The 24,079-nt window shown below is 39.6% G+C and overlaps 1 protein-coding gene and 1 long non-coding RNA gene across 2 annotated transcripts in view; both read right to left on the bottom strand.

The window, feature by feature from the left end:
* Positions 1–10,938, bottom strand: part of vcpip1 (valosin containing protein (p97)/p47 complex interacting protein 1) — a 31,464-nt gene extending 20,526 nt beyond the window's left edge. Inside the window, exon 1 of the mRNA XM_048595895.1 lies at positions 7,878–10,938. Within this exon, the coding sequence (XP_048451852.1) occupies positions 7,878–10,485 (2,608 nt within the window). The 5' untranslated portion in view covers positions 10,486–10,938. The remainder of the gene's footprint in view (positions 1–7,877) is intronic.
* Positions 10,939–11,235: 297 nt separating this feature from the next.
* On the bottom strand, positions 11,236–13,443 carry LOC125483009. The gene is made up of 4 exons (XR_007262005.1): positions 13,331–13,443; positions 12,863–12,991; positions 12,713–12,789; positions 11,236–11,525 (listed from the first exon to the last, which is right to left on the bottom strand). It is a non-coding gene; the product is annotated as an uncharacterized LOC125483009 (long non-coding RNA).
* Between the last annotated feature and the right edge of the window lie 10,636 nt (positions 13,444–24,079).

Genomic DNA, 24,079 nt, shown 5'->3' with positions numbered 1-24,079 from the left:
TTTTCTGAAGAAGGGTCTACGCCCGAAACATCAGCCTTCCTGCTCCTTTGATGCTGCTTGGCCTGCTGTGTTCATCCAGCTCTATACCTTGTTATCTCAATTACAGAACCATCTCAGTTGCTGAATCTAACTTCAGGTTTCCAATCCTTCACTTCAGCTAAACAGTCTTCAAACACATATCAGGCCTGCAATGATTTTATATACTTATCCTACTTTCAGCTTTAATGAATATAATGTGTCCTTAGCTACTTTTAACTTTTGTATACGTAATTTTAGCTAATAATCCTAATGACTTTTTACTCAAATGAATTTCAGCAATAGTTATGCAATAAACTAACATTTACCTTCCTTAAAGAATGTAATTTTTTAAAGAAAATTGATACACTTTAAAATTATATTTCTGATTACCAGCAGCGTACAGGGCAATAGGGATGGAGTGGGAAACGGCGTTCAGCTGCTCGATAGCCACGATTGCACTGACAGACTTAATGGCCTACTTTTGATTCCTGTGCTCCTGTAAGTGAGGCTGTGAACAGTTACAAAGAAGAACTACAGCAATTGAAAAGCTACAAAATTCCAGATGGCATCTAATTCATAATGACATTATTTTCATCAGTACAATCTAAATTCATATTAGGCTTATGCATATGCACATGCACAAGCGGTTCCATGCTATGTTAAATAATTTGTTTCTTTTAAGAACAAACAGAACAACACAATGGTAACCTAACATTTTACTAATATTGTGCTGTCAGTTCCACAGAAACTGTGTCTTCTAGTACTCAATTCCACCCCTTATGTGAGCCTCAACAGTGAATGCCAACAGGGGAATTGATTGCTAGATGCTATAAACATGTGTCATCAATCTTCTGCTTTCACCCTTTCATATTTTAATATATTTTGTTCTTACTTCCAATATAAAAAAAGAATGTTGGGGACTCTTATTACTTCATTTACAAAGCCGATGTCACTGCTTGTTTTCTCAGCATTTCAAAGCTTTTTTTTTGGCTTCTTGACTACTCCGTTAGTTATTTGCTTAATCATATGCACACGTATTCATGCAATAAGATACATGAATCTAGGTGCTTCTTACACTTTCAAAGCAATTCTAAAAAAATTTGAGTGAATGCTGGTTAAAATGAACTCACATTTAATTTGAGTAGCAAAAAAAGTGATAACAAAAAAAACTTAGTTTTTGTAAAGTGAATGGGGAAGAATTTCAATCAAATGGTTCAGCTCAGCTAAAACAGAACAGCTATGTTTTCGCATTTTTCTGTTGGTTCTTTCTGAGTTTTAAACAGTAATAAGTTGATCTTCTTGTACCATAGAATTGTTTCTACAAAAATATACATAGAATTCTGCAATATTTTCATTACCTCAGATAAACTGACATTTGGGTGAACATACAAATTAGGAACAGGAGTAGGCCACTGAGCCTTTTGAATCTGCTCAGCTGTGCAATAAGGTTATGGTTGATCTCATTGTTCCACATAATCTAGATATATTCAGAACATACCTATATCTGCCTGAAAAATATTGAAAGACTTTGCTTCCACTGCCTTTTGAGGAAGAGGTTCCAAAGATTCACAACCTTCTGGGGAAAAAAAAATTCTAATCTGTCTTAAATTAACAATCTCTTATCTTTAAGAGTTTTGGATTCTACCACAAGACAAAATACCCTTTTCACATCCACCATGTCAAGACCTCTCAAAAATCTTGTGTGTTTCAATCAAGTCACCTCTAACTCTTCTAAACACCAGTGGACACAAGCCTGTATTGTCCAACCTCTCCTCATAGACAACTCACCTATTCCAGGTATTAGTTCAATAAATCTACTTTGAACACCTCCAAACGTATTTATATCCTTCCTTAAATAAGGATACCAATACTGTAAACAGGACTCCAAATATGGTCACACCAATGCCCTGTATGATAAGTATAACTTCTGTAATTTTTATAGACACTCAGACATTTAGAGCACAGGTGGTGGTTATTTGCCCCATTGTGTCTGCACCAGCCAAAGATCTGACTACACTAATCCCCTTTTCCAACTCTTGGCCCATTTCCCTGCAGGTTATAGCAATCTAAGTAAATAACTAAATACTGCTTGAAGCTTCTGATTTGTATGGTATGATCTGCCTGTATAGCACACAAAATAATACTTTGTACTGTATCTCCATACATGTGACAACAATAAATCAATCGACTTAACCACCCTTTCATTCAGTGAGGTCAAGACTCTCACTCCTTCCAGGTGAAAAAAATCCTTCTGAAACCTCCTCTTGGCCTTCCACCTCTTATTTTTAAAACTCTAGCCCCTGCTTATTGACCTCTTTATTAATGGATAAAAGGCCTTCCCATCTACCCTCTCTACGCCTTTCATAACTTTATACACCTCCATCAGGTGAACAAGCATACCAACCTTCTGTGATTCATGCACTAGAGCACCCAGTCTCCACTGCATCTCAGAGCTATGTAATACAATGTACTTCAATATACAAACCATTTGGTTTTCTCCATTACCCTTTAGTATGGACAAAGGAGATAAAGTCTGGAGAAAGATCACCTGCTGCAGTGTGATGCAGCTACCTAATACTAATTAACTGCAACTGCTTGAACAAGCCACTGTGTTTTGGTCTAGTGCATGTATACTGCCAAGGTTTGAACACTCAAAAATGCTCTGGAGTCTCAGAATTTGCTTCAAACTGCTCAAGCACATGCTGAAACTTTGTGCAATGCACCAACAGTATTCTAAAAAATATAATTGTCACGTGAGTTTCAATAGTGTAAGTAGAAGTTAAAGCAACAGGTTTCAAAATGTGAAAGTCCATGTGATTATTCTCTAGAAACATTCCGCAGCTCCTCAGCTGCTCCCAGCTGAAAGGTCATAAGGCAATGCACATGCCGTAATGGACCGTGGAAAGTTCAATAGTTCATTCTTAAAATTTGCAAAGAAATATTCAATGTGGTACATTTCCACTTGGCAAGTGAATCAATTCATTGTTCTACAATCCAAGTATTTTCAGCATTATAAACTTCATGGACACTTGTGTCAAATCTCATCAAAACAGAATGAATTAGTTATTTCAAAGGTCTAGCTACATAACGTGCACTGGGTTTGTATTTGATCTCAGCCTAGGATAGAAAATTCCAAATGTTTTCTAAACGGATTATATTTACCATTTAATTTACATTATTCAATTTCATTAACTTTAATCTGTCAAACTGGAATGCAGCTTTAACTAGTTAGTCAACCTTTTTGTTGGCTTTTCAGATTTACCATGTGCTTAAAGGCTGACCTGTTTCACTGTAAATAAAGTTCTGAAAAAGCTATTCTCTCTTCAGATATGTGGACTCCAGCAATGATCTAAGTATCTTTAAGGGTCCAATTTGAATAGGTTTATTTGCAACAAATGAGGATCAATGGGAATGAAAACAAACATCTTTCAACAAATAATGAATAAAGTGCCAAATGTGTGAAATGAAACAATTACAGCTAATATTCCTCACTTACTGATATCAAGAAATCTTCTCAACTTAAGTGCATACAAGAAAAAAATTAGGCAGGAATAAATACAAGGATATCTAATTTTCTATTGCCTGGGCCTGTTTTTCATTTAAAAACTCTATGATATCTAAGCATTATTCCACATTTAACTGAAATCTGAATGGAACTAACACAAGAATCACCACTAGTTGTCTGAAAATGAAAGAAGCAACTCCAAAAATCACTTTCATTTTTCTGCAAAGATATGAGGCGGGTTAAATTTTGACTATATTGTGTTGTTAGCTGTAATTGGCACAGGCTAATGCTCTAGAGACGGGTTCAAATCCCGAGAGGGCAGCTAGAAGAATTTTAAAGAAAATAATTGATAAATCGGGACTAATTCCTCTAATGCTGTTCATGAAACAATGTGAATCATCATAAAAACCCATCTGGTTCACAAATATCCTTTGTGTAGGTATTTTTACAACCAAGTGAGGAGACAGAATTGGCTCTGCTCTTTTGTAAACTTCATTTGGTCAGTCGTAATAAATATCTTTATTTCTTTTTTATAAATCATCTTGTTCGGACATTTTATGTCACACCTCTTGTGTAAGGGGGTAGGGACTTGAACCTGTAACCATCCAGTCCAGAGGTATGGACACTTCCATTGTGCCATAAAACTCTTTATTTCTTATTTTAGCATGCAGCTATCACATTTCAATTAAAACATAGTTAACGAGATCAAAATTAAGGAGGAAATTTAAAATGCCTCATTGACTGCAAGGACTATGAATTTTAGTACTAATCCTCAAAAGGTAATAAAATGAAACGTTAAATGCACACACACAAACATAGGTAATAAATTTTAAATTAAGAAAATGTTTCATGTGGACAGGAAAAGTAGGCTATGCTTACTTTTAAAGAAAAGGTTTACAATCTTACGATTTTAGATTTTAAAACAGAAGTCAGTTATTTAATTACAGCAAAAAAAAATAGAAATTGCTGGAAAAGCTCTGCAGGTCAGGCAGCATCTATAGAGAGAAATCACAGTTAACATTTTGGGTTGAGTGAGGAAGGGTCGCTCGAACCAAACCGTTAACTCTGATTTCTCTCCACAGATGCTGCCAGACCTGCAGAGCTTTCCCAGCAACTTCTATTTTTGTCTCTGATTTACAGCACCCACAGTTCCTTCGGTTTTTATTTAATTACAGCAGTAGTAAAGGAGATTTTGACTTTTCGGCGAATGGTTGTTGTTCCAAGTTGCTTTTCCACCTGGCACTAACTTCAAAGTTGACAGAAACAAGAAGAGAGAAGCTTGCAGTATCACTGCTATTATTAATTCATATTGTTTCTTCCCTCTTGCTCTGTTAATCAAGCTGCTGAAATGTGGTTCACTTGCATATTCCTGCATGTAGCGCTGTTATCTCTGCAAGCTGAATACTTGGATACCTGGAGTCTGTGTTTCACATTTATGTAGGGAGTAAAAGGTTGCAACCCTCTTTCATTATCTGTGGAGGTGACTCTGCAATTTCTAGCTGTATTTCAGTCAAGTGTCCTGCTGACCTTTAGCCCAGTGGTGAGTGGAAGATCAGGGTGAATACCTTGTGGGACTCCTACCAAGCCTCTCCAACATGGCCACCTACAGATCCTAACAGTAGGCAGTCAGGTGGGTGGAGTTCATCCAGCCTGCCTGTCTCTCTTACATGGTCACATCCACATTCAGGTGTTCCTGCAAATGGAGCACGTGATGTCCATCAGTACACTTGGGATTTTCTAAAACTAGCGAGGACTGGAGGTCTGCAGCACATCACCACCCCAGGAATATCACTTTAATTTGATTAGTTAATTTTCCTTTTAAAATTTTTAGTTTTCATTGCAGTAAACCGATGCTGAACCTTTCAAAAGGAGCACTTTATTTTCGTTTATTGACAAGGGTCTGGTTAAACCAAAAGAGGTATCAATAAACACAGACTGAAACTTAGGTAGTTAGATAAGGTGGTGTCTGCTTCTAAGGTATAACTCTAAGTTAATAAAGAAGTGCAGAATGATTGGTTCCAGTTCTATCTGTCACTAACCAGCTTTCTGGAATACAACTTGATTGAGCAGTCATTGCTTTCTGGAGTACAGAATTTCCAAAAGTCATGGCTTTGGAGTGAAGCAAGTTCCCCTTATCCTACTTTAAATGCTTAAACTCTTATTCTCAAGCTGTGAACCTAGTTCTAGTCTCCTTAGAAAGAGGATAAAGCCTCATATCGCTGACCATGTCAAGACCTTTAGGAATTGTCTATGCTTCAATTAGAGTGGCTCTAATTCTTCTAAACTATGGAGACTGAATGCATAAGCTACTGAATCCCACCTCATAGAATAACCATTTCATTTCAAAGTGGGCGCAGGTCCACCAGCAGTCATGAAGCTCAATAACATCCAGTACAAAAAAAGCCAGCCTGATTGGTACCCCATTCACCACTGGCAGATACTGTGGCTGCAAATTGCACCATCTGCAAATTGCACTATGACAACTCACCTAGATTCCTTCAGTATGTTCTTCCAAACTCACAACCTCTACCACCTAAAAGGACAAGGACAGCAAATACATAAGAGCATCGTCGTCTGCAAGCTTCCTTCCTAGCCACACATCATAGTGACTTAGAGCTATACCGCGCTCCTTCACCATAACGCAAGTAAAGTCTTTGAACTCCCTTCCCAACAATACTGTAGGTGTACGTTTACCCCAAGGACTGCAATGGTTCAAAATCGTTCACCACCACTTCTACAGAACCATTACAGATGGGCAATAAATACTGACTAGCCAGCAATGCCTACATCCCATTAACTAATTGTAAAAAAAAATTTCTACTCTTAGCCACTATCCAAATTCCTACTGGAATCGCACGTGTATAGACAGGGTGAGAACCAATAATTTTAGTATTGCACTGCAATAAATGTGGTTATCAATATGCTGAAAACAGCACAGTAGTACTAATACAAACTTTAGAAACTGCTGTTTCCTGCAGAATAGGATGAAACCACCTTCATTAACAGAAAAATAAAAACAAGAAAACTGTTGTTGGGAGAAGAAAGAATAATTTCCGGATTAGAACACTAAAATCACTATATTCTACCAGGACACTAATTTTAATTTTCAGGTAAAACAGATAGAATTGGAAAATTTTCACAACAATATGGTTAAATGTTCCGAAATCTAATGTAATAATGCCTGTTCAATCGTCTTAAGCCTTGCACCCTCATAATATGCCTAGATTTACTTACACTGTAAAAATAAGAGGTTTGAACTTTGAATCATGGCCTACACAAAAGGTGCAAAGGTTCAAGGCTTCAGATATGAATGCAGCCTATAAAATCTAACTGGTGTTCAAACAGGCTCTTTAAACCTTTGCTAATCTTACACACCTCTATTGTATTTACAAAGCATGCTGATGACAATAAGGAAAAATCAGTAATTTGTTTATTTTACTTAAATATATCTGAGCTCAGTAATTAATTTTTGTCCAAATTTAAGTTTTATCCCATTGCCTACACATAATTAATATTACCCCAAAGATACTCAGTGAGCAGCATGACAATTTCCACAAAGAAGGAAGTTTTACAAGATCGTTAAAAGAAACAAATTACACTTAACCATTTCTCATTTGAGCAATCAAATGATTGGGTGAAATGATCAAATATTGCTCATGTTAACTAATCATTGTAGAAATATAATTCTGCTAATTACATTCGAGTGTGTGATGTCTAAGAGGTAAAGGCAGAAAGCAGTATAAACAAATGAAGTTCTGGAACAAAGTTAATACAACTATTGCTCTGTTAATGCACAACAAATGTCAATATTTTTTTGTAGGGTGAATTGCAACAGCACCATGATGCAGTCTATTCTACTATCCCAAACCATTTGACATCACACAACCTAATTAAGATCAAGTAACAGCCGGATCGTGACAGATCAGCTTCGACACATCATGGCACCTACTGCATCATTGTTCTCTTGCTTCATTCTTGCTGCTGACAACATCAAGTCGCATTCTCAAGACAGACACTCACAAACTCAGAAACACAGAGTTGCAGTATGCCTTGCAGCATAGTGTATTTCATTTCTTAAAAATAATTTGGATACTAAATATACTGGCCCCTGTTTCACAATATTAATATTGTGAAGAAAAATAATCAATAACAATTCAAACACAAAATGTTAACTCTCCTATTATCTTTCACTCTCAGGAGTTGATTGATCTAATATATTTTAGCATTTATGTCAGCTTTCCACTTTTAAGTTTTCTTTTCCTTTTAATAGCTCCCAGTTGGAGAATCCTATCACGACAATATTCCTGCATAAGTTACCCAGAATTCATAAAAATAAGATAATATAACTTCTCACCCATTAAGGTTGCTAGAAGGCAGAGGGAAGACATTTCAAGATCAATATGCTCTTGCGTCTCTTTAACAGAAGCTCTACCAGATGCTTCAGGTTCTTCAGTTTTCCAGGAATGAGCTGCAGATGTTGAAGCGGCAGGAACAGATTCCTTGCTGTCCTTCAGAATCTCCACAGAAACACAATCACCGTGTTGCAGAGGCAATACCTCATTCTCCCATCCCACTTTAGGTGGGTGCAGTTCCTTCAGAGGAAAGCCATGCCGTATACATTGCAAACGTGGGGGAAGGCTAAATTCTTTAGCTATGCTTTCTTGAAACTCAGAAAATGTTACAGAAGCTTGAAGGGTCAGTGTCGCCTGTCGTCCATCACTAGTGGTTACTCTAATCTTTTTCACCTTGGAAGGTGATGTGGAATAAGGGGACTTGATGGGAGTGGCTGGGGCAGATGATGACCCATCTTTAACAATTCCAGGAGAAGGTGGTTGGCCTGGTACCTTCAGATCTTGGCGTAATTTGTCAGTTTTCCTCTTTTGCACAGTAGCTGCATGGTCAGTAATGTTCTGCTGAATACCTCGTTCAATTTTGCTCATGTTCAGTTCTTCTTTATGCAGAGTCTTTGATTTCTGACCCATTAAAATGATTTTGGTTGGTAAATGTGGTTCTGATGCTGGCTCATCTTGCAAGTCACCAACTCTACGACTATGTGCCCCTTCGACAGTGACTGGAGTATATTCATCAGGATTTTTTTTAGCTGTATGATGTAATATGGTGTTAACAACCTTCTGAATCAAGATTTCACTCCCAAATTCACCAGGAAAATGCTTAGTAACAAGCTTCATAGCAACATCATAAACATTGCTGTTTAGAGCCACGTCACTTTCATACTGAAACCAATAAACAGTTTCTCGAACTATCCTCCCATTCCATTCCAAAGTTATTGGGAATGCCTCAGGCAGGTTATCATATTCCTTTCCTTCCCAGAAATGCTTGTAGCCGCAGCCACATTTACCTCCAGCAGACCGGGTATTAGTTCGATCTCCATCTAAGTACACAACAGAACCATCCCCTCTGACATGGCGCATGGAAGTACCGTGACACCAGTTGCAAGATGTTAAGTGACTCAAATTGTAATCTGGCACCAGTACATCTTCTTTAGGGTCATATGAGCAGACCAGATGGTTGACAGGAAAGCTGTAATTTTTGTCTGGCTTCAGTTGGCCATAGGTGCTTGTAGCTAAATTGTACAGCTTTCCTCCTGGAGCTAGCCACTCAGTGGGCACATGAAGTTCGGAAAGAGCACCACAAATCAAACATTTCTGCAAACGATTTTCAATTACGGCCTTCTTTGCAGCTTCAGTAACATCTTCAGGCTGTATTCCAATCACCCCTGTCCTTCTGTATATATACTGATGAACATCTGCTACCAGAGAAGGGTGAATATCATGTGTCTTCAAGAAAATTTCTTCCATTGCAGCAACTAACCTCTGCAAGTACTTGTCCTGCAAACTTCGGTCACCTCCTAAAATACATTTGTCATCTTCAAACTTTATATACTTTCTAATAAGCTCCTGTGGTACACCCCAAGCTTTGGGCAACAGTTTCAAAGGAAGCCTTGGTAAAGGACCCTTTTTTATTCCAACCAAAGGTATATAATGGTTACGTCCTGAACTGCTCCATGCAATACAAATAGGTTTATTCAGCTGTCCATCCTTACCCCAACATTTTTCTTCAGGAACTAATCCTGGGAGAAAAGTAGCTGAATAATCACCACAACTTCTCATTCCACTCAAGGAATCCAGCAAAATGATTGGGCGATGTAACACATTGGCCAAACCAAATATGTGAATATTACGTAGACCTAAAGGTACTCCTTCAGGAGGAACAAACAAAGGATCACACTCGTTAATGATATCCTCCCATTCTGCTGCATCAATGAAGTCATGAAATAGTGCTTTGTAACGATCCAGGTTTACCTTAAAATGCTGTTTGAGATTTTCACGCAAAGCATGCCAAAAAAGTTCTCTGCCTACTAAAGCCCTGGACACAGCATGAACTAAACAATGGCCATCACCATCAACGTGTACAGGGATTAAACGTTCTTGATTACTATTTGCCTTCTTGATTTCCTCAAGGGTATCATGGAGGTATAAGAGACTTCCTGAACGGTCTTTTCCGTAGCCCATAGTCGCAATGTGCTCTGGATCAATAAGGAAAGCTCTGTCACCCAACAGGGCACAATCAAACATTTCCCCTTGGTTCATCGCCTTCAAGAGCTTGGCCTTCCCAGTTTGCTTATCCATGCCGTACCGGGTCAGAATGGGAGACAGTAGTTTACAGTGATAATTGGACAGCCCCATCACTTTCACCATTTCCGTGCCCTTTTTGGGGGCGGTGACTCCCAGCAAAGCATTCCTCAGCAGGTTGTGCAGTACCACGTCTGGGTCGGTGACTTCCTCAATATTGACTAGATTTCTTTGTTCATGGCGCTGGCCGCATTCAGTGCATTCTATACTGACTCCGTAGGCTGGGAAAAACAGTCGAGCCTGGCACTTGGGATCCGGACACGTACCGGACAGAATACGTTTGTCTTTTTTCTTAGATCCTTGCAACATTGTTTCATTGATTATTTCTGATTATAGTAAAATCAGTTTATATAATATGTATATTTAGTCGTTAATGCTCACAGTGTCATGGTCAGTTGATAATGGGAAAGACTGCTCCTATCACGAATATTCTTGAGTGGGAGATGAAACACGGAAGTACTCAGTTTCCTTTTCTTTCTCCTTCCAGTCTCAGTTTCCGTTATAAAACGAAACGAAACAAATCCCTTAAGCAGGAGACAGCGGTGAAGATAGAGGGGTGGGGAGGGAGGGAAGGCTGACTGTGAGGCAGATACGCATGCGCTGGGGCCGCGCCGCCTCTTGGGAATTGTAGTTTTCTGCTGAGCTCATGGCCGTCGGCTTTGCGGGTGAACTGTGAAGCGTTTGAACTACAAGTCCCAGAGTGTATTGAAGTGACCAGCGGTCATGTCCATGGAGAGGAGGACTCGAATCGCCGGACTAGCGAAAGGCGTGCTGGGAGTTTAGGTGATGGTTATATCGCGTTTGTGTGGGTGTGCTTTTTCTAGTTCTTTGATGTCATAATTTCTGTAATAGTGTGTTCCCGTGACCTTATCACCCAATTAAAAATTATTTGACAGGCTATCGCACCGCCTCACGAGCTGATGGTCTGAACTGAGGGCACTCGTGTATTATTGGGCTTTCAAATGTGTGTTGTTTGATTTCCCACCTCCGCCTTGTACAGGGAGGAGCTGACCTATCGGACTCGGTCTAAGTTTGAGTTAGCAATATTGTCACTTCAGATTAGGAGTTGCCAGGCCTGCTGCGCGGTTACCAAGGAGAAGCCGGTGTCATAGTTACCCGTCATTGTCTGCCTTTGATGACGTTTCATACCCTACTGCGCCTGCGCAAGAATCGTAGCTGACGTCAGTGCAATGGCCGCGGGGGGATAGCAAGAGGTGTCAGACCTTCACATCGATTTGTTTCCCACCAGCTTAAAGCAGTTAACGTGGAAAGCTGTACAAACATGTTCCGAAGAAGGGTCCGAAACAAAAACAGAGATTACTGAAGAAACTCAGCGGGTCAGGCAGCAACTGTGGAGAGAGAAACGCGAATCTGAAGAAGGGTTCACTCAACAAAACAAAAACAAACCAAATAACTGCGGATGCTGGAAATCAGAATCAAAACAAAAAAATTGCTGAAAAGACTGAGCAGGTCTGGCAGCCTCTTCGGAAGGTTCATTGGTCCCTAGAAGTTAACTCTGCTTTGTCTCCACTGATGCTGCCAACACCTGCTGCAGCAATCTCTGATTTTGTATCTGAAGAAGGGTCACTGGACTCAATGTTGACTCCTGTTTTCTCTAGAATTTAAAGGTCAATGGTTGGTCTGATTAATGTCTTCAAGATATTAACAGTAAAAGACAAGGTGGATAAACTATTTACACTAGTTGGGGATTCTAGAGCTAGGAGGCAAAGTCTAAAAATTAGGGCCAGACCATTCAGGAGAGCTTTCGGGAAACACTTTATGCACAAAGGGTAGGAGATGTTTGAAACTGTCTTCCACAAACGTAGGTGGATGCTAGATTAGTTATTAACTTTAAATCGGAGATCATTTTTTGTTAAGCAAAGGTATTAAGGGATAGGGGTCAAGACCACAGATTAGTCAAGGTCTTATCAAATGGTGGAACAAACTGTCAGGGCTGAATGGCCTACTCCTGCTCCTGTATTCCCATAAATCTGTTTCTCTCTCTACAGATGCTGCCAGACCTTCTGAGTTTCTCCAGCAATTTTTTGTTTTTGTTTCAGATTTTCAGCATCTGCAGTTCTCCATTCTATTATCTTAACAGTGAGGATGGACCGATGTACATTTTGCTTGAGACATCCTGAAAGTGCTCTGAAGCAAAAATATGTTTACTTTTTTAATGTTTCTGAGCCATTTGTCCATGTTTCTATGTCAAACAGCATGAATTTAATTCGTGCACTGGCTGAGGTTAACATCAAGTTCCCAGCTTCTCAACTTCTCCCCTTGCCTGAGGCACAGTGACCCTCAGGTTAAACCGCCACCAGTCATCTCTGTCTAATGAGAGAACATACCTACAGGTCCTCTGGGATTATGGCAACTTTACCTTTCACATCTTGATAATATATACCAAAATGTGATATGTCATTTAAAAAAAACTGATAATTTGTTATTAATTAGTCAAGGCTTAAAACCTTCAAAAGTTGTTTTCCTTCTATGTCTCATCTTTCTTTTGCATATCAACATTTTAATTAGGTATTACCTGTGGCCATATGTGACTTGTTCACATAAATATGTTCACTCCTGTTTTTCTTCAAATTGTCTGTCACACTCCGAAACCTGTGAAAGCAAGATTGAGTGTGGGTACAGATTGGAAATCATTATTTGAGATGTTGTTAGTGGTTTCTCATACCTCAGACTTTGTTGTGATTTCCCAAAGGAAATGGGGGCAGCAATGCATGTGCCTCGGATTAACAATCTGTTAACAAATTCCACCATGAGCTCAACTGTCTTCTCACTTTACCGTTTTCACTTAGGGTCACTGTTAAAAGAAAATGTGCAGCTGTCGTGAGCACAGTGGCAGTCATAAATGTCAATAGGTATATTGAATCATAGAATCCCCACAGTTCAAAAAGATGCTTTTTAGCCTATTGAGTCTGCACCGACCCTCTGAAGAGCATCCCACACCATATTCCCATGGCCAATCCACTTAATCCACATATTTTTGGACGGGGATGAAACCAGAGCACCTGGTGGAAACCCACTCAGACATGGGGAGAACGTGCAAACTCCACACAAACAGTTACCCAAGGCTAGAATCAAACTTAAATCCCTGGTGCTGTGAGGCAGCAGTGGTAACCACTGAACCACATTGCCTTACATAGTCAACTTGTGAGAAATGGAGATTCGGAGGAAACTTTGCTAGAGTATTTGGTGGACTGTATGGTGCATAAACTAAAATTGGTCTGCTTTCCCACCCAAACCCAAGCTGTCAGATTGGAATCACATGGCCTTAGACCAATGAAGCCTTTAACTGGCCCATTTAATGACTAATTAAGAGCTTGTTTCTGCCTCTGCTGCAATAATGTGTGTGGCTGGAGAAGGCAGACTAAAGGAGGCCAGCATGCTACTTAATATAAGGTAGTGGTAGCTCCTTTTGGTGTTGTGCCCTGTGACCACAGGGGACTCACGTCTCCCACACTGTTACCCCTACCCCTTTACAAGGGCAGGATATCTTTCTCAAAGAGAAGAAGTCTCACATTACCTAATTTCAAATTGAACAAGAGATGGGAATGGCCAAGCAATAGGTTCTCTAACCACACCACACCCCATAAAATTCAGACCTTAAACCCAGCTGCTCAACCAGTGCCATAGAGTTATCACCATGGGTTTACATTTGTGAATGTGAATAGTTGAACTTTTGAAAGGGACAAGTGGCAGGTAGGGGAATTGAGACTTCTCAGGCATACTATTTTGATACTGGATAGAGTAGCAGGGAGAAACAGATGCTCAGAATCATCCTGGTCAGGAGGAAGCCAGAGGAGCGCATAATGGAAGTGCAAAGAGAAGAAGGTGCACCCAAGACACAAAATCCCTACAGTGCGGAAAGAAACCATTTGGCCCATCAAGTCTGTACCAACCCTCTAAATAACATCACTCCAAGACCAGAGCCAGCCCACTACTCTAGTCCAATAACTCCACATTTACCTTAGCTGATCCACCTAGCCTAGGAATCCTGGACACTGCAGATAATTTAGCATAACCAATCCACAAATCATTGACTGTGGGAGGAATTTGGAGTACTCAGAAAAATCCCACACAGACACAGGGCAAACGTACAAACTCCACACAGACAGTCACCCATGGCTGGGTTTGAACCTGGGTCCTTGGCACTGTGAGGTAGCAGTGCTAACCACAGAGCCACCATGCCACTCTGTCAGAGGTATTGCCCAATAGTCAGTGATTTGCAAATAGCAAAGTGCCGATGTCATAGGATTCTACATGCCTCTAAGCAGTTGGTCTTCAGAACATAGAACAGTACAGCACAGGAACAGGCCCTTCAGCCCATCATGCCTGCACTGACCATGATGCTATTCTAAACTAATCCTATCTGCCTGCACATGGTCTGTATCACTGTATTCCCTGCCTGTTCATATATCCGTCTACATGGCTCTTAAACATTGCTGTCGTATCTGCTTCTACAATTCTCCTCGCAGTGCGTTCCAGGCACCTACCACCCTTTGTGTAAAAAAAGACATTTGCTTCACACATCTTTAAAATTTCTCCCTCTCACCTTAAACTTATGCCTCACAGTATTTGATATTTCCACCCTATCCATACCTTTCATAATTTTATATACTTCTATCAGTTACTCCTCAGCCTCTGACTCTCTGCCAAAAAACAGTAAGAGCTGAGCACGTGATTCTCTGTGGAGGGGTAACTGCTGTTTCCTTTCGTAAGGGTGGAAAAGATGTTGCCTGGATTGGAGTGCATTAGCTATAAGGCAAGGTTAGACTAACCTGGATTGTTTTTGCCATAGTGTCAGAAGCTGAGTGGTGACCTGATAGAAGTATACTAAAGGCACAGGTTTAAATGCATGCAAGAAATATTAAAGGAACTGCGTTTTACAGGATTCTTTTACACAGAGGGTGGGCCAAAGGGCTTGTTCCTTTGCTGTATTGTTCTATGTTCCTATCAATTTTGAAATCATTCCAGTGACTGAATTTGCTACTGTCACCATGACCTTGGGAGCACTAGCGTCTTAAAGAATTCATTTAATACCTCGGCCATATTGCTCGCTTCTATGTATAAATCCTTTTTTAATTCCTAGTCAATTCTACTGTTGCTTTTACTTCCCTTTTCCTATTTTTTAAGAAAACTTTCAGATTCCATTTTCCACTCATTTTTCATACTCCCTTCATTGCTTCCCTTATTTGCTTGTTCACCTCCCTCCAAACTTTCCATATTCAACCTTGTTCTCAATTGCATATTCTGACACCTGTCATAAACTCATGACGTTTTGGATGATGTTAGGTCTGATGGTGTTAAGTCAGTGGTTTGTAATCAATGGAGGGAATTTGTCAGCCCAGAGTTGGGGGGAGTTGGGTACGTGGGTGTCAGTGATGAAGGTGAGTGTATTTGGCAGAGATGTCAATGCTGTGTTGGGTATTCAGTTTCATAGTTAACTAGGGCATAGGGTAGATTTTTTAAAATCCTGTAACTTTTCCTGCATAACTATTAAGTTTCAGTGATTCTGAGCCCTCTGAAGTCTTTGACTTTAAGCGGCTTTTTCAGAGAGTTCAAGATACAGTGAAATTGCCCATCAGAATTGCCGCAAGAATTCCACACAGTCCCAAAGCATAATTCCAGACTATGTTCAAAATTTGGCCATCGGAATCTCTGAAATTTGATCTGCATGGCCCACTTCATTCCTGGGAACCAGGGCTAGCATTGTCTCTTTTCTTATTGGACTGGGCATATAACTGCTGTGGAAAATTCTCCTGAACACAATCTGAAAACACTTTCCCCTCTCTGCCTTTCACACTACTGCTATCCCATTCTGCATTCAGATAAATTCTCCCACAATAACTACTCCGTGTATTTGCAACTCTCTATACTTTTCTTTTGTTATCTACAACCTTCCCACTGGTTGATGGCTTATAAATAACACTGTTTTGCATCATTTTCAGTCCTTAGCTCTCACCAAATCAATTGAGTACTTGAATCCTGAGAGAATTGTATTTCTCCAGCATTGCAATGCTCTAATTAACCAAAACTCCCAGCCCTTCTCCTTTATTTCCTTTCCTATCTTCTTGAAGATACCTTGTATGTAGGAATATTTAATTCCCGGTCCTGCTCCTCCTTGAGCCAGGTCCTTATTATGGACACAATACCATAATTTCACATGGTAATCTGCACATGCAGTTCACCAAATTTTATTTACAATACTTCTCAGACTTCCTCAGGGTTGTATCTTAGGCTCCAACTGCTTCATAAATGACCTTCCCTCAATTGTTGAGTCAAAAGGGGGTATGTTTACTGATGATTGCATAATATTCAGCACCATTTGGACTTCTCAGATTCTGAAGGTGTCCATCCCCATATACAATAAAACCTGGACAATATCTGGGTTTTGAACTTAAGTAGCAAGTAACATTCATAGCAAACAAGTGCTAGGCAATGATATCCTTCAACAAGAGAGAATCTAACCATTGTCCCCTGATAGTTCAATGGAGCCTAACCTCCACTACCAACATCTTGGGGGTCACCGTTGACCATAAACTCAACTGGACCAGTCATATAAATTCTGTGGCTACAAGAGCATATCAGAGGATAGGAGTTCTGTGGTGAATAACATGCTTCTTTTCTCCCGAATGCCTGTCCACCATCTACAAGGTACAAGTCAAGAGTATGTTGGAATACTGTCCACTTATTGGATGAGTGCAGCTCCAACAACACTTAAGAAGCTTGACACCATCCAGGACAAAGCAGTTCTTTGATTAGCACCTCATCCACCATATTTAACATTGTCCCAGTTGGAACAGTGGTAGTGCAACAAACACAATGGTCTTCACAAGGTCTGTGTAGCCGTCACTCCCATCAATACTGTCTGGATAGATAGTCGCACCTCTGATAGGTATATTGGTGAGAGCAAGGTCAATTAAGTTTTTAGTCATCTTGTTGGTTCCCTCACTACCTCCCGCAGACCCAGGCTAGCAGCTGTGTGTTTTAGGAACCAGCAAGCTTGGTCAACATTGATGCTACATGTATCTTACATCTCTAGTTTAGCCAAAGAGTAATTCTCTTTCACTTTCAATATCTTGTAAATGCATTGTTTACACTGTAATGTACATCACTCTGAATACTTCTCTCTAGTACAATGTTTCTCTTCAACAATTTTTCAAGGGTCTCTCAAAAGCACCTTTCAGTTACTTGGCCTCTACTACCTGGAAGAACAAGGGCAGCAGATACGTGGGACCACTGCCTCTAAGGTCCCCTCCATGTTGCACACCATCCAGAATTAGAACTTATATTGCCTTTCCTTCCCTGACACATGATCAAAATCTTGGAACTCCCTTCCTTTTAGCACTGCCACATGGACTGCAGCAGTATAAGAATGCATCTCAGCAACCACTTTGTGAAAGATGATGATAGATGAGCAACAAATGCTAGCCTTGTCAATTATGCCCAGATTCCATGAAAGAGTTTATGTTTTGAAAAAAAATCCTGCTTCCTGCATGCGGAATCCATTGAGTTTTCACCCAATTTCTCAGTTTGGCAATCAGTGTAGTTGACTTGGTGGATGCATCTATGGACTGCAGATTAGATCATGTCTGTGGAACATTGATTTCCCCACCCCATATTAAGATATTGAATGCAATGATGATTTTCACCTGTTATCTGCATCATGACTCGGATAATGGCCACGTCATTTCTGTAAACCTGAGTTCTGGACTCCATGCTGTGTACAAATTTCAGCAATCTGACTGTGCAGTTGGTACAATATCACTGTCATCAAACTAATGTTATTATATGTGCTCACCATTTTCCTTCCTGCAATATGTTATGGACCAGGCCAGGCCCCCTCAAAATATTTTAAGAAGGTAGCCTAGACCCTAACTTTATCTTATTTTAAAGGTAGATGTGAAGTGGGTGTTCCAGGTGTGATGCAACTGGTCAAACCATGTGGCTTTAAACAAAACATGATTTATATAAACACTACAGTTAAAACACGAACAAAAGAAAGCAGAATTTAGAATAACTTAACTATTGGAAAACTTAACTGAATACTCAACACAGTAACTTGACCAATTAACTGTTCCAGTATAGTAACATTCCATAAACACACCCCTTGGCAAAAAGGTAAATTCAAACTCAAATTCTTACAAGCAGGAGGGAACAACATGCAGAGAGATTTCAGAGAAAGTCAGTTAGGAATCATTTACTGAAGCTTGCAACCCTCTGGTAGTCAAAACATTTTGTGACTGCTACAGCTAAAAAATACTATTAAAAAACCCGAATTGGGAGAACTGGCCGCTCCCCTTCTATTGTTAAACTGGTACTCCCTGGACTCTTTGACATCTCTGCCTTTACAATCTCTCTTCAAAAAAGCCAAGGTCAAAATAACCTTTTTAAAGTGACAGCATTTCACACCTCATCCCTTTTAAAAAAAGTACCATCATCATATAAAGACAGCTTCATTTTAAACCCCTTAGTCTTACTCTATTAGTACACTATAAGACATATATATTACATTGACTCTAAGCATGCAAACATTCACTAATACATTCTAATTCATCTGTTTACATTATCTGTTTACTCCTGCCACCAAACACCTCCATCGTTCTTCATCCAAGTCGCGACAACATGTCGGCAATTACGTTTTTGTGTCCTGCCACGTGTATAATTTTCAAATTGAATGTCTGTAATTACAAGCTCCATCTAAACAGTCTGGAAATTTTGTCCTTAAATTTCTTCAAAAAATCTTTAATAGGTTATGGCCAGTGTATACAATTGTTCCAGACACATTACTGGCAGTGTAAATTTTGAAATGTTGTAATGCCCACACCAAGCTCAAGGTCTCCTTCTGAATCATGGAATTATTCTGTTGATGAATATTCAATTTCCTGAAGAAATACTGGGTAGGTCTTTCTATCTTCTTGTTATCTTCTTGTAAAAGTACAGCACCGACACCCACATCACTCGTATCGATGGCCATGTTGAATGGCTTTGTGTAATTAGGTGTGGCTAATACTGGGGCAGTGGTTAACACAGCTTTCAGGCTATCAAATGCTTTCTGACAGTCTGCTGTCCACTGAAATTTTCTGCACTTCAATAAAGTGGAGCAGTCATACTGCTAAAATTCGGTATGAATTTCCGATAAAATTGACTCAATCCCAGGAATCGTAGTACTGCTCTCTTCGTCAATGGTATGGGAAACTCCATTTTCACATTCTGTGGAGCCATCTGTCAATGTCCACGACAACATGGCCCAGGAACATGACTCGGGCTTTGGCGAATTCACTGTCAGCCAGGTTTATCACCAAGCCTGCCTCCTGAAGTCAATACATTAATTCTGATAAATGCTGCAAATGTTCCTTCTATGTGTGACTAAAACTCACCAGGGTCTTCAATGTATGCCACACCATTGGGAATCTAGCAATGACTTTATTAGTTTGTCTTTGAAATGTGGCTTGTGCATTTTTCATACCAAATGGTATGGCTTTAAATTGATACAGTTCATTCTGTGTCACGAAAGCCAAAATTGTCTTTGCTGTTTAGGATAAAGGTACCTGCCAGTAAGTCCAACTTAGAAATATAAGTTGCTTGTCCCACCTTTTCAATACAGTCTTCCAAACGTGGAATTGGATATGAATCAGACTTTGTAACTGCATTGACTTTGCGATAGTCTACACATAATTGTCGGGTACCATCTGGTTTTGGCATCATTACTATGGGTGAGTTCCAGTTGCTGCAAGTCACTTTATGTTGTCTTGGAGCATGCATTCAATCTCTTTTTGAATCTGTGCCAACTTTAGAGAGTTACATTTATAAGGATGTTGCTTAATTGGAACAGCATTTCCTATATCTACATCACGCATAATTAAATTAATACTTTGCAGCTCATTCTCACATATCTCCACATGTGATAGTAATAACTCATTCAGGTCATTTTGATTTTCCTCTGGAAGGTAACTCAATATTTTATTCCAATTTTTGAGAACTTCCTCATTGTCCAATTTAATTTGAGGAATGTCCAATTCAGAATCCTCTGAACTTGGTTCTTCACTCTGTATTGTAACCAGTAACACATTCTCCTTTTGCTTTCCTTCCCTATCAAAGTAGCTTTTCAGCATATTCACATGACACATTCTGTCAGATTTCTTTCTATCTGGAGTCCTTATCAAATAATTCACTTCACTTGATCTCCTTTCAAATTGATAAGGTCCAGTAAACCTTGCTTTTAAAGGTTCATCTATCACTGGAAGTAACACTAACACTTTATCTCCGTTAGCAGAATTGTGAAATTTTGATTTCTTGTCTGCTTCCTGTTTCATCATTTGCTGTGCTACTTTTAAATGCTGTGCAGCCAATGCCCTACTCTATTTAATCATTCCCGAGAATTTGACACACAGTCCAAATATGTGGTCTCTGAATTCTGACTCACCAATTTCTCCTTAATTAATTTCAGTGGTCCTCATGCCCAAAAACTAATTCAAATTAGTTTCAATTAGTTTGGTGAATTCATTTGATGCAGCCCTTATTGCAAAAAGTACAAACAGAATTCTTTTATCCCAATTGTCTGGGTAGGCTTGACTAAAAGCCCTTAACGTTGTCTTTAAAGTTTGATGCTACCTTTATAATGCTCTCTGTGATTCTGGATGCTCAGTGGATTTGAATTGTTTTATTCCTAAGCTATCCATAACTTTGCTGAATAATTATGTTGTAAAATTTGATCCTTCTGATCGTATCTCTGTGGGTTGTCCATATCTCGTGAAAAATTTAAGTAACTCTTCTACAATCCTTTTAGCTGTGATATTGCGTAATGGAATAGCCTCTGGAAATCTTGTGGACACATCCATTATTGTCAAAAAATACTGATTCCTACTTTTTGTTTTAGGTAGAGGTCCTATGCAATCAATTAAGACCCTTGTGAAAGGTTCCTCAAATGCAGGAATGCTGGTTTTATTACTGTCTGAGGTTTTCCAATTATCTGACACATATGACATGTCTGGCAAAATTCAACTACATCCTTACGCAGTCCAGATCAGTAAAAATATATTTTGGCTTGAGTTTTTCTTACCCCTAAATAACCGCGTACTAGTAATTCATGTGCTACCTGCAACACCTTCTTTCTAAAAACCCACTGGTAATGCAACTTGATGAACGCCTGCCCATTTCTTATCTGTCTGAATATGTGACAGTCTCCATTTCTCGTCAAGACATTATTTTTAAGATAATAACATTCGGGAATACACTAAGATTCTTCCTTATTGCTTTTTGATACAATTGCTTCAGTTTTTCATCTTTCTGTTGTAACTCAGTTAATTTCTCTGAATTAAAAATATCCACTTTGTCCTCCTCGTGTTCTCATTTTTTCTCAACCATTCAATTAGAAATGGTCTCTAATAATTCTGCTTCAACTTCCTTATCTGTATTCTCTGATTTCTCCTCCTATTTCAACTGGTGGTTTTGTGATCTTGTCACCACACAGGCAGGAAAAGTCCTGGGATATATTTCCTGTAATACCTCAGTTGCCTGATTTTTGACTGGCTTTCTAACCACAGTAGGCAGCACTCGTACCTGTGATCCAGCTATATCATTACCAAGGACAAATTGTATTCCTGGAGCCGAGAGTTTATCCAGTACTCCTATCACCACTTCTCCACTTTTCAGTGCACATTCCAACCTCACTCTATGCAATGGAGCACTTCTCGTCTCACCACAATTCCACATATTAGCACTTTTCCTGGCAATAGTCCTTCTGAATTACATATCTCCTCATCTCTCAATATCAAAGATTGACATGATCCCATATCTCTTAATACTATAACTATTTTACCTGCTGCTCCTGGCCTATGCGAGTAAATCTTACCTTCACAAGTAAATGGTTTAAGATCTGGAACTTCCTTCTCAACCAACCTCTGACCAGGTTGTACATTCTGGTGCAGCTTTTTAGCCCCCACTATGCATTCCTTTACCACTTCAACAAAACTCACCAGCTTATTCTGTTTTCCTATATCCGTCTTCCCAGTGCTTTTCCTAAACCACCAACACCGTGACTTCATGTGGCCTACGTTGTTGCAGTGAAAACACCTGAGCTTTTTAACTTCCCTTTCTCCTTCATGGGTTTCCTTCTTACCCAGTGGTAAGCTATCTTTATTATCTTCACTGAGATCTACTTTTCCCTTAGCACTTGAGGATTTGTATTTTCCCCAATTTCTATCCCTCACGTATTGAAATTGATGTTGGAAGCCAAACTTTGAATTATGAACCAACTCATAATCATCAGCCATTTCAGCTGCTAATCTTGCAGTTTTAACTCTCTGCTCTTCCACATGAGTTCTCACTACCTCAGGAAGTGAATCCTTGAACTCCTCCAAAATAATTGTCTCTCTAAGAGCATCATATGTTTGATGTATTTTTAATACCCTTATCCACTTATCAAAATTACTTTGTTTGATCCTTTCAAACTCAATGTACACTTGACCAAGGTCCCTCCTTAGATTCCTGAAGCATTGTCTGTAGGCTTTCTGGCACAAGCTCATATGCACTTAAGATGGCTTTTTCTCACCTCTTCATACTCCCCAGATACCTTCTCTGACAGCGATGCAAATACCTCACTAGCTCTACCTACCAACTTTGCTTGAATCAACATAACTCACATGGTCACTGGCCACTTCATTTGTTTAGCCACTTTCTCAAATGAGGTGAAAAAGGCTTCGACATCCTTCTCGTCGAATTTAGGCAATGTTTGGATATATTTAAACAGATCCCCACCAGGCCTTTGGCTACAATGAATTTGCTCATCCTCACTATCCTCCTTACTAAGCCTACCTCCTACCTTCACTTCCATCCTTTTAAGTCAACTTTCTTGTCTAATTGCCAACTTCTGAAGTTCAAACTCTCTCTCTTTCTCCTTTTCTTCTAGTAGGGCCTTCCTCTCCTTTTTCTTTTTGTTTTGCCAAGGCGATTCTTTCTTTTTCTGTTTCCTGTGTTTTTAACCGTAATGCAAACTTTTTAGTCACTTTTCATGCTCAAGCTGCTTCATCTGCAATTGAATTCTGGCCATTTCCAAATATTCTGATGGCATTTCATGTAAATTTAAATGTCAAGCTGTTGCAGTAATCACCTCTCCTTTTTTCACAGACAAAGGTACCCCCAACTCTAGCTTAGAGATAGTAAGAACTGCCGATGCTAGAGTCTGAGATAACACAGTGTGGAGCTGACGTTTCGGGTCAGCTTTCCTGCTCCTCTGATGCTGCTTGGCCTGCTGTGTACCTCCAGCTCCACACTGTGTTATCCCACCACTAGCTTGTCTGCCAATTCCAACAGCTTTTTCATGCTCACATTTTGTAAAGCCACCGAAGTCACTTCTTCCACCCCGAGAAAACTCTTCGTGACCAAAAGAGCCATTACTACACTGTTTAAACCAATTGAATTGAACACCCGACACAAAAGACACCAACACATACCACTCGCCGCCTTTGAGACTGACAGCCCTAAACCCAAATTGGAATTATAGAATGATCCTGGACAAGCCCCCAATCTGTTATCGACCAGGCCAGACCCCCTCAAAAATTTTAAGAAGATAGCCTAGACCCTAACTTTTTCTTATTTTAAAGGTAGATATGAAGGGGGTGTTCCAGGTGTGATGCATCCGATCAAATCATTTGTCTTTAAGCAAAACACAATTTATGTAAACACTCCAGTTAAAACACGAACAAAAGAAAGCGGAATTTAGACTAACTTAACTATTGGAAAACTTAACTGAATACTCAATACAGCAAATTAACTAATTAACTGCTCCAGTATAGTTACATACCATAAACACATCCCTTGGCAAAAGGTAAATTCAAACACAGATTTTTAAGGCAGGATTCCAATCCAGGACAGAACAACATCTGGA

Source organism: Rhincodon typus, chromosome 4, assembly GCF_021869965.1.
Source record: "Rhincodon typus isolate 14 chromosome 4, sRhiTyp1.1, whole genome shotgun sequence".
Lineage (NCBI taxonomy): Eukaryota > Metazoa > Chordata > Chondrichthyes > Orectolobiformes > Rhincodontidae > Rhincodon > Rhincodon typus.
The sequence above is the reverse complement of the archived record's forward strand: the minus strand, read 5'-3'. Positions and strand labels throughout refer to the sequence as shown.